This window comes from Girardinichthys multiradiatus, chromosome 3, assembly GCF_021462225.1.
Source record: "Girardinichthys multiradiatus isolate DD_20200921_A chromosome 3, DD_fGirMul_XY1, whole genome shotgun sequence".
In the NCBI taxonomy this organism is placed as follows: domain Eukaryota; kingdom Metazoa; phylum Chordata; class Actinopteri; order Cyprinodontiformes; family Goodeidae; genus Girardinichthys; species Girardinichthys multiradiatus.
This window is the reverse complement of record NC_061796.1, coordinates 3431138-3446403: the sequence shown is the minus strand read 5'-3', so window position 1 is coordinate 3446403 and position 15266 is coordinate 3431138. Positions and strand designations below refer to the sequence as shown.

The window sequence follows — 15266 nt, the reverse complement described above, 5'->3', positions numbered from 1 at the left end:
CTTTTTTACATTTGTCATTGCAAAATAGGTTAATTACTGCAATATTGGATGAAGAGCATCTGTGAACTGCAACCTTTGTCTTGCCATAGATTCTTAATTAGATTTAGCTCTGGACTTAGGCGGGCCATTCTAACACATGAATATGCTCTGATCTAAAATGTTCCATTGTAGCTCTAGCTGCATGTTAAGGGTTGTTCTCTTGTCCAAAGCTGAATCTCTTCCCCAGTTTCAAGTCTTTCGCAATCCATAATAGGTTTTCCTCCAGGAGTACCTTTATCTAGCTCCGTCCATGTTTTAATTAAATCAGACCAGCTTCCCCGTCCCTGCTGCGGGAAAAACTCCAAAGCATAAATATAGTGCCACCCTGGTTGATTGTGACACTAGTGTGCTGAGGTGTGCTGTGTCAGTTTGTGCCACAAATAATATTTTACATGTAGTCTGCAAAATTTAGGTATATTGTCGTTGACCAGAGCATCTTCTTCCACATGCTGGCTATGTCCACTACATTTTTTTTTATGTTGTTCCAAAAGAAAGCAGTGAGCTTATAAGACATCTATTAAATACTACAAAATTACATGTTGCTTTAAGTAGGCTAAACATTCAATTTTGCTTCTCAAGAGCAGAATTAACTTCCACCAAGAATGATGTTTGTGGATATGGGGATGGCCAGGATTTGTAAAAATACATTTTTATGAGGAGTGCTAGAATCTTCCACAAACGTTCTCTGACGCTTTCCCACGTTGCGGATGGCCGTAATAAAATTTGATTGCACACCTGCCGTTAGTACCTCTGTACGTGACACAGAGCCTGTGCCTCAGCCAATGAGAGAACTACTCTGCAGGTGACGTATCTGTCACGTCACCGTGGGCCGGCGTTTCATGTTACTGAGATGGTCAGATGTTCAGAAATGAAACTGTTCATATCAGAGGGAACAGCTGTGAAGACAAATCGTTTAACGGGACACATCTGTCTGTTGATAATTTGCGGCTTTTCATCGTCCAACCGTTCAGTAAGTTTATTCTCAAGGTAAATATGGAGTTTATTGATTATTTTTGCCCTCTGCGATGAAATGCTGTGTGTGGGATGTCTAATCTTTACTACAAGGTTGAGGAGATTATTTAAAAACGAACAGTATAAAACTATCGAACCTGTAACCTGTTTGTGTCAGCGGGAAAGACAGATGTTGTTAAAGCCAGGTGTCTTGTTTTTCCGCTCTGGTAACTGAACATTATTGTACGGACTCGGCTTTTTCAGGAACATGGACCAGAGGGACGAAAAGAAAAACCAGCAGTTCAGTAGGTGAGTCATCACAGTGTAAGTTATGAAACTGCTGGGTGTGACAGGATATGATGATGACCTTTACCCAAATAACGACGGGAATGTTTGTTTTTTCCTTCAATGAATGCTACTTTAATAACGTAACTTAACTAAGTGGTAAAGGCACATTTACACAGATATGCCTCTGCTCTGTTTGTTTTCATTCTAATGGTTGCTGACTAACTCCTTACAACAAAGTTATTTCTTTTTTTTTTCTTCTTTTTTTTTAAGCCGTGTCCTGTCCGGCAGAGTAGCGCTTAGAATTGTTGTCTGCCAAGAAAAAGCCCAACAGATGTACTTTCACAAGTGGAGCATTACAGCTAACACTTCAAATCTCTGCTTGATTTTTATAAAAAGAAACGTTATTAGAAACTGCTTTGGGATTATTTCAGTTTTTACAACATGGAGACAGAAATGAAAAGGAAAAAAAAAGGAAGCACGAAAGAGAGAAAGTAGGCAAAAAGGAGAAAGGGAGAGACGGACAATAGAATGGAGGGAAGACAAAAGGATGAAGACATTACAAGATAAAACCCCCCAGAGAAGAGCAGGGGAGAGTCCCAGGGAAACCACCCAGCAGCCACAGTGCAGAAGCCCTGGGGAGCTGTAGCGACGAGCCCACAGGCTGCCGTCTACGCCCGAGCAGATCCAGCCATGGACCCAAAGACCCGAGACCCTGGGACATATCACTCCCCAAGCTCTGGCCTGACAGAGCCCAGGCATCCAGGCCCTGCCAAACAGCCACTGGGAGTGAGCCAGCACACACCAAAGCACCCAGTCCCGGATACCGAGAACCACAAATACACCGGCGGGCAGTGTGGCAGGGAGGGAATAGGGCACAAATGTGATGATGGGCCTAAACTGATCCAGGCGAGGGAGCAGCCCAAGACCCAACCTGACACAAAAAAACAGGCACACACAGTCGCAATCACACATTCCCACCTTCATGCGTACACATAAAAACACTCACACCCACGCACCCAACATAAAGACAAACATCAATGGATGTCGTACACTCACTCCCCAAACATACTCTATGCTCCCAGGTCTAGGTGCTGATATCCCATAGGGACAACCAGCCCCCGGACCCAAGAGGTGGTCCCCGTCCTTCTGGGGGTGGAGACAAGCAGACTGCCCCAGCAACTGATCCTGGTCCAGACTAGCCCAGGCTCATGCCTAATCCTGAGCAACCCCGGCCCGGACCCCAACAACCCCCATCCTCATCCGGAGAGGTGGCAAGGGCCCTGTGCAACGCCACCCCAGTCCCCGCCTACAGTCACAACAGGGCAGACACCGTTGAGCACCAAGCTCACAACGGAACCCCCGACCCCACACCAAGATGAGACAAACTCACCTGGCAAGGGGTCCCCTGCCAGTGCAAGCACTCGGGGCCGCCGTCCCCCACCCTGCCCCCACAACCACACAGACATACCACATCACTGCCACTCTACCATCGCCGCTCAGCCGAACCAGATGCCGGTGACCCCACATCCAAGAAGAGGACACCCTCCCCCCACCCCACATGCTGCAGCTCCCCACGCTACCCTCTAGCCCAACTTCCACCAAGAATGATGTTTGTGGATATGGGGATGGCCAGGATTTGTAAAAATACATTTTTATGAGGAGTGCTAGAATCTTCCACAAACGTTCTCTGACGCTTTCCCACGTTGCGGATGGCCGTAATAAAATGTGATTGCACACCTGCCGTTAGTACCTCTGTACGTGACACAGAGCCTGTGCCTCAGCCAATGAGAGAACTACTCTGCAGGTGACGTATCTGTCACGTCACCGTGGGCCGGCGTTTCATGTTACTGCGGCAGCGTCAGATGTTCAGAAATTAAATTGTACATATCAGAGGGAACAGCTGTGAAGACAAATCGTTTAACGGGACACATCTGTCTGTTGATAATTTGCGGCTTTTCATCGTCCAACCGTTCAGTAAGTTTATTCTCAAGGTAAATATGGAGTTTATTGATTATTTTTGCCCTCTGCGATGAAATGCTGTGTGTGGGATGTCTAATCTTTACTACAAGGTTGAGGAGGTTATTTAAAAACGAACAGTATAAAACTATCGAACCTGTAACCTGTTTGTGTCAGCGGGAAAGACAGATGTTGTTAAAGCCAGGTGTCTTGTTTTTCCGCTCTGGTAACTGAACATTATTGTACGGACTCGGCTTTTTCAGGAACATGGACCAGAGGGACGAAAAGAAAAACCAGCAGTTCAGTAGGTGAGTCATCACAGTGTAAGTTATGAAACTGCTGGGTGTGACAGGATATGATGATGACCTTTACCCAAATAACGACAGAAATGTTTGTTTTTTTCCTTCAATGAATGCTACTTTAATAACGTAACTTAACTAAGTGGTAAAGGCACATTTACACAGATATGCCTCTGCTCTGTTTGTTTTCATTCTAATGGTTGCTGACTAACTCCTTACAACAAAGTTATTTCTTTTTTTTTTTCTTCTTTTTTTTTAAGCCGTGTCCTGTCCGGCAGAGTAGCGCTTAGAATTGTTGTCTGCCAAGAAAAAGCCCAACAGATGTACTTTCACAAGTGGAGCATTACAGCTAACACTTCAAATCTCTGCTTGATATTTATAAAAAGAAACGTTATTAGAAACTGCTTTGGGATTATTTCAGTTTTTACAACATGGAGACAGAAATGAAAAGGAAAAAAAAAGGAAGCACGAAAGAGAGAAAGTAGGCAAAAAGGAGAAAGGGAGAGACGGACAATAGAATGGAGGGAAGACAAAAGGATGAAGACATTACAAGATAAAACCCTCCAGAGAAGAGCAGGGGAGAGTCCCAGGGAAACCACCCAGCAGCCACAGTGCAGAAGCCCCAGGGAGCTGTAGCGACGAGCCCACAGGCTGCCGTCTACGCCCGAGCAGATCCAGCCATGGACCCAAAGACCCGAGACCCTGGGACATATCACTCCCCAAGCTCTGGCCTGACAGAGCCCAGGCATCCAGGCCCTGCCAAACAGCCACTGGGAGTGAGCCAGCACACACCAAAGCACCCAGTCCCGGATACCGAGAACCACAAATACACCGGCGGGCAGTGTGGCAGGGAGGGAATAGGGCACAAATGTGATGATGGGCCTAAACTGATCCAGGCGAGGGAGCAGCCCAAGACCCAACCTGTCACAAAAAAACAGGCACACACAGTCGCAATCACACATTCCCACCCTCATGCGTAGACATAAAAACACTCACACCCACGCACCCAACATAAAGACAAACATCAATGGACGTCGTACACTCACTCCCCAAACATACTCTATGCTCCCAGGTCTAGGTGCTGATACCCCATAGGGACAACCAGCCCCCGGACCCAAGAGGTGGTCCCCGTCCCTCTGGGGGTGGAGACAAGCAGACTGCCCCAGCAACTGAACCTGGTCCAGACTAGCCCAGGCTCATGCCTAATCCTGAGCAACCCCGGCCCGGACCCCAACAACCCCCATCCTCATCCGGAGAGGTGGCAAGGGCCCTGTGCAACGCCACCCCAGTCCCCGCCTACAGGCACAACAGGGCAGACACCGTTGAGCACCAAGCTCACAACGGAACCCCCGACCCCACACCAAGATGAGACAAACTCACCTGGCAAGGGGTCCCCTGCCAGTGCAAGCACTCGGGGCCGCCGTCCCCCACCCTGCCCCCAGAACCACACAGACATACCACATCACTGCCACTCTACCATCGCCGCTCAGCCGAACCAGATGCCGGTGACCCCACATCCAAGAAGAGGAAACCCGCCCCCCACCCCACATGCTGCAGCTCCCCACGCTACCCTCTAGCCCACCACCTCGATCCCTCCCAGACACAACAGACAACAGAGCAGCACACCACCAAGCCCGCCCAACCATTCGGCCAGCGCTAGTATCCCCAGCCCATCAGTTTGTGAGAGGGAAACATGCACCAGCCGGGTAACCGGGCCGGGCAGGCCAACCACTCCGGGCCAAGCACATCCCACCAGCCGCCCCAGTGTAGGCATAAGACATCCTCCACCGCCCCACCCGACCGCCAACCGTAGCCCTGCGCCCAGCCAGGGGCAAGAGCCACAGAAGGAAGCATTGGAGGAAGGCCACCACAGCACACCAAGGACCGGGCACCCCGCCACACCCAAACCCCGGAGGTGCCCCAGAATGCCAGCCACCCTCCTTCACTGCACCAAGCAGGCTGGCCAGCCCCTCCACCAAAGCGAAGCCACATCTCAATCAACACTGCACACTGCCTGGCCAAGACCCCCTCGTCAGAGCCCAGCGCCGCCCCAACTGACGGACTGGTCAAGACAATCCAAACGATCCCAAGATGGCCAAAAAGCCAGCACCAGACAACCTCCAAGACCCAAACCCCTAATCCAGCCCAGATCCCGACCAGAAGGCCCGCTCCCTCTCCCGGCCTCCGACCCCAAACGCCAAATAACAAACCGGGGTGTGAAAAGACCCCAAGCCTACCTCAGGTCGCTCAAATGTGGAACCGACCAAAAACCGGGACCAACACCCACCTGCCCGAAGAAGCCACCGGCCCTCAACAAAGAGGAGCCAGCCGGAAAGTGTGTGCAGCAATGACTAGGAGTGCGGCCCCACTACAGAAAAAAGAACAGACCAGCTGGCCCAGCACAACCAGAATACGCCACAGAAAGGAGGGCACATGACCAACATGCCCAACCACCACGGGACAGAGCCAACAGAGCGCCCACCCCCCGATGCCAACAAAGTTATTTCACATTTTGACCTTTATGGTCCTGAATAAAAATTATGACTAGCATGTTGCCTAATACCAAAGTTTTCAAGCTGTGTTCTCCAACAGTATCAATGGTGGTACATTGGCTACCTTTTGTTGTGTTCAGAGTAACTTTTTTATTAATCATAAATAGACAACAAACTAGATGTATCGTATAGCTAATGAACCAAAATTGTCAAGATAAATAGTTTGAGCACATTGATCTTTTTATTCAGATACTAGTCAAAACGGAAGTGCATTGGAGAATACTTAAAGATTGCACCCTGTAGATTCTAAAGCAGAGGACAGTGAACCAAGAGCAAGTCCTGCTCACAGACTTAACACTGAACAGGCATAATATTACAACATGTGGCTTAATACTTTGCTCTATGGCTGCCGGTGCTATGGCTGCCATAGCGTCTGACAGCAAGAGGTTAGCCGCAGATCCTTTAAGTGCTAAAAATGCAAGGAATTTGTCCAGCACATCCCACATACAATTCATGAAAGTGAGATCTGTGAACTCTGGATGCCACACAACCTTCCTTCTTAGCCTTGTGGCCCAGTTAAGATGCTGAAGAGTCTTGGCAACTCATGACTCTAATGCTGGTTCACTGCTGTTTCTTTGTTGGACCACTTTTATTAGTTCTGACCGGTGCAAACTTGTTGGAGATGCTGTGATCCACACATCCAGCCAACATAATTTGGCTCATGTGAAACTCAAATTCTTTTTCTGCTTTAACAAATCAAATTTGGTGACAAAAGCTGCTGCCTAATGTATCCCACCCGCTAACAGGTGCCACGATAAATTGGTAAGCAATGTGATACGGTCATAATGTTATGCATGATTGGTGTAGACGGTTTCCCGATTACCTTGGAATTTGAGCTTGGATCTGGTAATAACATCAAACCGAGGTTGGCCATTTTAGTTTCAAAGGGAAAAACCAGTAGGATTTAAAGGCTAATTTTGATTAGCAATATAAGCTAATAGCAGCATATGTCTCTGCATTAAGTTCTTTCTGTTCACTAAAGGAACATGTTAACAAATACATTTTATATCAATATTTTTCTGTTGAATGATTTCATGAAAAAAACTGCCAGGAGTACAAATAAACCGTTAATTACTTCAGCGATTACTGCAATTTAAATGCAGTTACCTCCATCTTTCCCTTTTTGAAATCTGACTTCAGGAGGCCCTCCTGTTTATTGTTCAAACTTTGAACTTTTTTATTTAAATATGTAGTTTAATTTAATTATATTGTTTCAATGTTTCTTATTATTGTTTGTGTTAAAACACAGTAAATAGAAAAAGTCAATGATGTTGTAGTGCCCTTTTTATAATGCCTTGACAGTAAAGTGGTACTTGGAAAAACTTAGAGATTCAACTTGTTATAAAAAATCTGGAGAACCACCAGCCAAATGCAACACATGTACACATGTCATTATAAAGTTGATTGTACTCGTACTCGTCGTCTTCCGCTTATCCGGGACCGGGTCGCGGGGGCAGCAGACTCAACAGAGACGTCCAGACGTCCCTCTCTCCAGACACCTCCTCCAGTTCCTCCAGGGGGAGCCCAAGGCGTTCCCAGGCCAGCCGAGAGACATAGTCCCTCCAGCGTGTCCTGGGCCATCCCCTGGGCCTACTCCCGGTGGGACGTGCCTGGAACACCTCCCGAGGAAGGCGTCCAGGAGGCATCCGGTATAGATGCCAGAGCAACCTCAACTGGCTCCTCTCGATGTGGAGGAGCAGCGGCTCTACTCCGAGCCCCTCCCGGATGGCCGAGCTCCTCACCCTATCTCTAAGTGAGTGCCCGGCCCACCCTACGGAGGAAACTCATTTCAGCCGCTTGTATCCGGGATCTCGTTCTTTCGGTCATGACCCAAAGTTCATGACCGAAGGTGAGGGTAGGAACGTAGACCGACCAGTAAATTGAGAGCTTTGCTTTTCGGCTCAGCTCTCTCTTCACCACAACGGACCGGCACAGCGCCCCCATTACTGTGGCAGCCGCACCGATCCGTCTGTTGATCTCCCGCTCCATTCTTCCCTCTCTCGTGAACAATACCCCGAGATACTTAAACTCCTCCACTTGAGGCAGGAACTCCCCTCCAACCTGAAGAGGACAAGCCACCCTTTTCCGGTCGAGTACCATGGCCTCAGACTTGGAGGAGCTGATCCTCATCCCAGCCGCTTCACACTCGGCTGCGAACCGCCACAGCGCATGCTGTAGGTCTTGGCTAGAGGGGGCCAGCAGGACCACGTCATCCGCAAAAAGAAGAGACGAAATCCACTGGTCCCCAAACCCGACCCTCTCCGGCCCTTGGCTGCGTCTAGAAATCGTGTCCATAAAAGTTATGAACAGGACCGGTGACAAAGGGCAGCCCTGCCGGAGTCCAACATGCACCGGGAACAGGTTCGACTTAGTGCCGGCAATGCGGACCAAACTCCTGCTCCGCTCGTACAGGGACCGGATGGCCCCTAGTAAAGGGCCCCCGATTCCATACTCCTGGAGCACCCCCCACAGGGCATCACGAGGGACACAGTCGAATGCCTTCTCCAGGTCCACAAAACACATGTGAACCGGTTGGGCAAACTCCCATGAACCCTCGAGCACCCTGTAGAGGGTATAGAGCTGGTCCAGTGTTCCACGGCCGGGACGAAAGGGGGACTACCACCCCAGTCTGCCAGTCCAGAGGCACTGTCCCCGACCGCCACGCAATGTTGAAGAGACGTGTCAACCATGACAGCCCTACAACATCCAGAGACTTGAGGTACTCAGGGCGGATCTCATCCACTCCCGAAGCAGGATTGAGGAGATCCTCGAAGTACTCCTTCCACCACCCGATAATGTCCTCAGTCGAGGTCAGCCGTCTCCCGCCCCCACTATAAACAGTGTTGGCGAAGCACTGCTTCCCCCTCCCGAGGCGACGGACGGTTTGCCAGAATCGCTTCGAGGCCAACCGGTAGTCCTTCTCCATGGCCTCACCGAACTCCTCCCAGGTCTGAGTTTTTGCCTCTGCCACAGCCCGGGCCGCAGCACGCTTGGCCTCACGGTACCCGTCAGCCGCCTCAGGAGTCCCACAAGCCAACCACAGCCGATAGGACTCCTTCTTCAGCTTAACAGCATCCCTTACTGCCAGTGTCCACCATCGGGTTCTGGGATTGCCGCCGCGACCGGCACCGCAGACCTTACGGGCAGCAGCATCAACAATAGATGCGGAGAACATGGTCCACTCGGACTCTATGTCGCCAACATCCCCCGGGATCTGGTCGAAGCTCTCCCGGAGGTGGGAGTTGAATACATCCCTGGCCGAGGGCTCCGCCAGGCATTCCCAGCAGACCTTCACTATGTGCTTGGGCCTGCCAAGTCTGTCCGGCTTTCTCCTCCTCCAGCAGATCCAACTCACCACCAGGTGGTGATCAGTGGACAGCTCAGCCCCTCTCTTCACCCGAGTGTCCAAAACATGCGGCCGAAGGTCTGATGATACGACAACAAAGTCGATCATCGACCTCCTGCCTAGGGTGTCCTGGTGCCAAGTCCACTGATGGACACCCTTATGTTTGAACATGGTGTTCGTTATGGACAATCCGTGACTAGCACAGAAGTCCAATAACAAAACACCACTCGGATTCAGATCGGGGAGGCCATTCCTCCCGATCACGCCTCTCCAGGTGTCACTGTCGTTCCCCACGTGGGCGTTGAAGTCCCCCAGCAGAATAATGGAGTCCCCGGGAGGGGCACTATCCAGCACCCCCGACAGGGACGCCAAGAAGGCCGGGTACTCTGCACTGCCACTCGGCCCGTAGGCTGAAATGATAGTCAGAGACCTCTCCCCAACCCGAAGGCGCAGGGATACGACCCTCTCATCCACTGGGGTAAACCCCAACACGAGACGGCTGAGCTGGGGGGCAACAAGCAAACCCACACCAGCCCGCCGCCTCTCCCTGCGGGCCACTCCAGAGTAGAACAGAGTCCAACCCCTCTCAAGGAGATGGGTTTCAGAGCCCACGCTGTGCGTGGAGGCGAGTCCGACTATTTCTAGTCGATATCTCTCGACCTCCCGCACAAGCTCATGCTCCTTCCCCCCCAGCGAGGTGACATTCCACGTCCCTAGAGCCAGCCTAAGCATCCGGGGATCGGGCCGCTGAGGTCTCCACCTTCGTCCGCCACCCAATCCTCTTTGCGCCGGTCCCTCACGGTTCCCCCTGCAGGTGGTGGGCCCGCACGGGGATGGCCTCGCGTCTCTCGTTCGGGCTTGGCCCGGCCGGGTCCCGCGAGGAGCAACCCGGCCACCAGGCGCTCTCCGACGAGTCCCGACCCCAGGCCTGGCTCCAGGGTGGGACCCGGCTCCGCCGTACTGGGCGACGTCACGTGCCTCGATATTTTGGTCCTCATGAAGGATTCTTGAACCACTCTTTGTCTGACCCATCACCTAGAGCCTGTTTGCCATGGGAGACCCTACCAGGGGCATTTAGGCCCCAGACAACATAGCCTCTAGGATCATTTGAGCACTCAAACCCCTCCACCACGTTAAGGTGGTGGTTCAAGGAGGGGAAAGTTGATTGTGTTCCAATGTTTTTATTACGGACCCTTAAAAGACCGTCGAGGCTTATATTCTCCCTCGAGCTTCCGAGAACCCCATTAGATTTAATCTGTTATCAATAGGTGTGCAGTAATATTGGTTTAGTCTAACTGTTTAATAAAACTGAACCTGACTCTTTAATATCTGCCCTCTCTCCATTTTTTAGTCCTGTTTGTGTGCACAACCCACATCTGGATGCTCTGAAAGATGACATCCTCTATCACTTCAATCTAGGAACTGGAAGTCATAACCTAGAAGCCATGTTTGGCGATGTCAAAGTAAACACTTTTACTACTTTTTTATGAGGAAAGGTATGTTACTCACATGACTTTATCGTATTGTTTCAGTGGTGTAAAAATCCCTCTTAACTTTGTCCAAAATAGTGCTGGTTTCACAGACCAGTGTTGAAATTATGAGTTACTGTGACCCTTGAACTATAAATCAAAGTTTTGCTTTCGTTAAATTATCTTATTTTTGAATTAAGATTATTACACGTTATTTAATGTTATTTAAAATTACTCCATGATGATTATACAACTACTGCAGATCTGTTCTATTTCTGACACAAAGTTTCTGTGTGTAAATGTCTTTTAGTTTGTGTGTGTCGGGGGCAGCCCCTGGAGGATGAAGTCATTCATTGAGTTTATTGCAGCCGAGCTCGCAATGGAGGACCCCAAATCAGAGTATCCCAACATCTGCGCTGGAACAGATCGCTACGCCATGTACAAAGTCGGCCCTGTACTCTCTGTCAGCGTAAGTAAGAACACTGCTCAGCTTAGCTAATATCCTGTAAGGTTTCAATCATTTGTCTGTTTAATTTGTTAGAATGTTTAAATAACTTTTGTGTGACATGTTTGTGCTTGAATTCCACAGCATGGGATGGGCATTCCATCTATTGCAATAATGTTGCATGAGCTTATAAAGCTCCTTCATCATGCACATTGCACAGATGTTACAATCATACGCATAGGGACATCAGGAGGAATAGGTACATTAATTGTTTTTTTAAAGTGACCTCTTTGGAACTATAACTATTAAACAACGTATCTGCACAAATCCTTCATAAATGTTGTTAGGCACAGTGGTAATAGGGTGATGATTTGGGCTTGTTTTCCAAACCTGGGAGCTATGTCTTCATTTTATTCAGCTTCAGGTCTGAGTAAAATCAGCAGCTGTGAAATCTTTTTTTGATAAGCAATGCATCTGGGTAGAAAGTGCAGCTGGTTGGAGTGGCTTGGCTGAAATAACATGACAGTTAGTGATAAGAGAAGAAGGGAAGTATAGAAAAACTGAAAGATTTTACATTTTTAAACTTAAGGCTTGCCTCTTAGACCTTTTGTATTATCTGATTGTAATCCAAGTTGACAGTGATCTAAAACTTATATAACAATAGTCTAAAATGCTAAAGTGACACATTTGTTAACAGATTGCATTATGGGTTTAAGTATGCAAACAGAGAGATCTTTGTCTTGTCATGACAAATATCACCATATTACCAAAGGCAGGTCAGGTTGAGTTCAACTTCAGTGCAATGTCAGGTTTTCTTCTGCTTAATGGCCTACTTTTTGTATTTTTGCATTCAGGGGAGGAAAGACTGTATTGTTTTCTTTATTTTAATATTTTTATTTCCAAGTTCATTTTAAGTAACACTTTTGTACCACTTTTTTTTGTTCTTCAGGACTTGAGCCTGGCACGGTTGTCATTACTGAAACGTCTGTGGATGCCACCTTCCTGCCTAAGTTTGAGCAGGTGATCCTGGGAAAGACGGTGGTGCGCAACACTGATCTGGACCAAAGTCTGGCCCAGGAGCTGTTACATTGCAGTAAAGAGCTCAACCAGTTTGAGACAGTCATCGGAAACACAATGTGCACGCTGGATTTTTATGAAGGTACGCAGTCCAATGTACTGATGGTTTAATATATTCTGTAACTGCAGTACACTGATGGTGTGCAAATTTATTTACCTCGTCTCTATCATATAAAATCCATAGGTCAAGCCCGCCTGGATGGTGCCTTCTGCTCCTACACTGAGGCAGATAAACAGGAATACCTCATTAAAGCCAGAGAAGCAGGAGTCTGCAACATTGAAATGGAGTCGTCAGTTTTTGCTGCTATGTGTAAGCTGAGTGGTCTGCGAGGTAAGAAAACATGACGCTACCATAAGATAAGTTTGATTGGTTCAGAACAAGATCTTCTTTGATCAACTCTTTAATTGTCTAACATCTCCATCTTCTTTTGTGAAGCGGCTGTTGTCTGCGTCACACTGTTGGATCGACTGAAGGGAGATCAGCTAAGCAGTTCTCAGGAAGTCCTTCACAGTTACCAGCTTCGTTCTCAGATACTGATCGGTTCCTACATTAAGAAGCAGCTAAACGCCAAAGCAGAGCACATTTGAATGTAGTCGTTGCACTGTTGTGAGAGTAAACATTTTGTTCAGAATATCTTATAGGTTATAAATGTTCCAGCACTTAAAAAATAGCCTACCGCAGTAGCTTTAAACCGCTGTTTTAGTAATTCTTTACTCCATACACGTTTTAATATCTCCATGTAAATTCAAATTGAAATTATGCTGTGTATTCATACATTGTTTGGTTGATTTAAGGAAAATCATACACACTTTCACTTTTTACCCCTTTGTCTTAGTTTTCAATTTACGTTAACTGAACATTAAATGCATTTAGATGCTAAAGTTTTAAAATATATTTGATTTAAGGCACTTTTCTATATTTAAGTTCTTGATCCTTAAAACTTGAACTTAACCTGTGCTTTAACAGAATATCTTATAATGGTTTTTACAAAATATTTCTTCCTTAAGTGTCAAAGGAATGATACAGATATCAAGTATTTTGTCTCATGCTGTTTCTTTTAGCTGAACCCAGAAGTATGTATCTGATCTAGACTGTTACTGTTCAAAATGTCTGGTTGTGTTATTTCCAAAAAACAAAAATTGCATTGCTTAGATGTAATTTTTCATCAACTTAAAATAACAAATACTGATGCTAAAAAACTGCATGTGATACATAGATTTTTTTATCCAATAAAAACAATTGTCCCCACAGTATGACAGTATTTGTGGTGTTCCTATAATGTTGCACACTCACCATTGCACACATCACTCGATAATTGCAGTGTGAAACAGTCGTACCTAATTATCATGGAGGATGTTTGTTGGTATATCAACTAAATGTATTTGCAGGTAATGGAAGATCATGACAGATCATCAGCGTTTCCCCTTGATGTCCCTCAAAATGTTTGTCTTATGTTTGAAGATCAGACAGCTTATGCTAGTTATTATTCCCATGTGGATTATCATGAGGCTGTAGTTTTAATGCTTTTGAATTAATTAGATAGTCTGGTACACATGAAATATAATTTCTAAAAGTAGAAATAATGTGATCACAGCAACATATTCTGCCAGTTTGAAAGTGCTCAATCCTGTGTGTTTTATGTTTTATTATTAATTTGCTCCCATTTAAAGAACCTTGGAAAAAAGTCTTCAAATCACTTGAAACCTTTCTCCTTTTTCATGTTACAAATTTAATTTTTTCTTTGGGGGATTTTGGGATAAACCAGAACTTAGAAGGAAAATTATATATGGTTTTAAAAATCTTTTGCAAATAAAAATCTGAAAAATGATTGTGCATGTGTACTATGCCCTCTTTTTTCTGATAACCCTAAATTAAATGCAGTACAACCAACTGCCTTCAGAAGTCACCTTATTGTAATGAAATATACCTGTTTGTAATTTACTCCTAATGTAAATACAGTTAGTCTGTAAAAGAAAGAACATTAATGAACAAACAGTATCATGAATAGCAAGGAACATGTCAGGGATACAGTGGTGGAGAATAGTAAAGCAGAATGAGCTAATAAAACAATACCCCATGCTTTGAACATCTTCTCTGAGAGGTGTTCAATCCACCATCTAAAAATAGAGTATGGGACATCTGAAAACCTACCAAGACTCGACCTTTCACCTAAACTTACAGGCTAAGCAAGGAGAGCATTCATCAAAGAAGTGGGCAAGGTAATCCATGGGACCCCTTGTTACTTTGGAAGAGGTACAGAGATTCCCAGCTCAGGTGGGAGAAGCTGTTGATAGGACAAATCTGGCCCTTCGAGTGGCAAGAATTAAGCCATTGTGGACAGAAAGTCAAAAGAAGCTAGCACTTTGCCACATTACATGTAGGGAACAGCATTTAACCTTTCGGCCAGTATGCAAAACACAAAAAATCTCTCATTGCATATCATCCTTTAACACCACATCCCCAACCGTAAAGATAATGGCAGCAGCATCAGGATGTGGGAATGCTTTTTTTCAGGAGTGAGAGGGAAGCTGAACAAAATTAATATTGAGATTTGTTAAAAAATGTAACTCATGTTTAATTTTCCTTTCACGTCATGATTATGTACTATTTAGTGTGAGTATCGCGACAAATACCAATAAAATACATTGAACTTTTTGGGTAATGTGACAAAGATTGTGAAATAATTCAATAGTATGAATACTTTTGCAAGGCAATGTAAGCAGTTGATCTGTATATTGTTTTGAATGACCTTAAACTGACTTATTCCTGATGCACTGACTCCAGCTGGTCAGTCTGAAGGCTACAGCTTGTGGCGGATGCCGCCGTGCGCGTCACAGGGAAAA

The 15266-nt window shown here is 46.6% G+C and overlaps 1 protein-coding gene across 4 annotated transcripts; it reads left to right on the top strand.

The window, feature by feature from the left end:
• Positions 1-874: 874 nt before the first annotated feature.
• upp1 (uridine phosphorylase 1) lies at positions 875-13676 on the top strand. 4 transcript variants are annotated; one of them, XM_047361072.1, is made up of 9 exons: positions 875-1026; positions 1255-1299; positions 3498-3542; positions 10783-10894; positions 11211-11369; positions 11490-11604; positions 12295-12504; positions 12607-12753; positions 12859-13676. In XM_047361072.1, exons 1-9 carry the CDS (start codon positions 890-892, stop codon positions 13008-13010), a joined length of 1122 nt encoding a protein of 373 aa, XP_047217028.1. In that variant the 5' UTR covers positions 875-889; the 3' UTR covers positions 13011-13676. The 4 variants fall into 4 exon arrangements, with proteins under 4 accessions (XP_047217028.1, XP_047217030.1, XP_047217031.1 ...); XM_047361075.1 differs by having other exon boundaries at positions 928-1009; XM_047361074.1 differs by lacking the exon at positions 3498-3542.
• The last annotated feature ends 1590 nt before the right edge of the window (positions 13677-15266 follow it).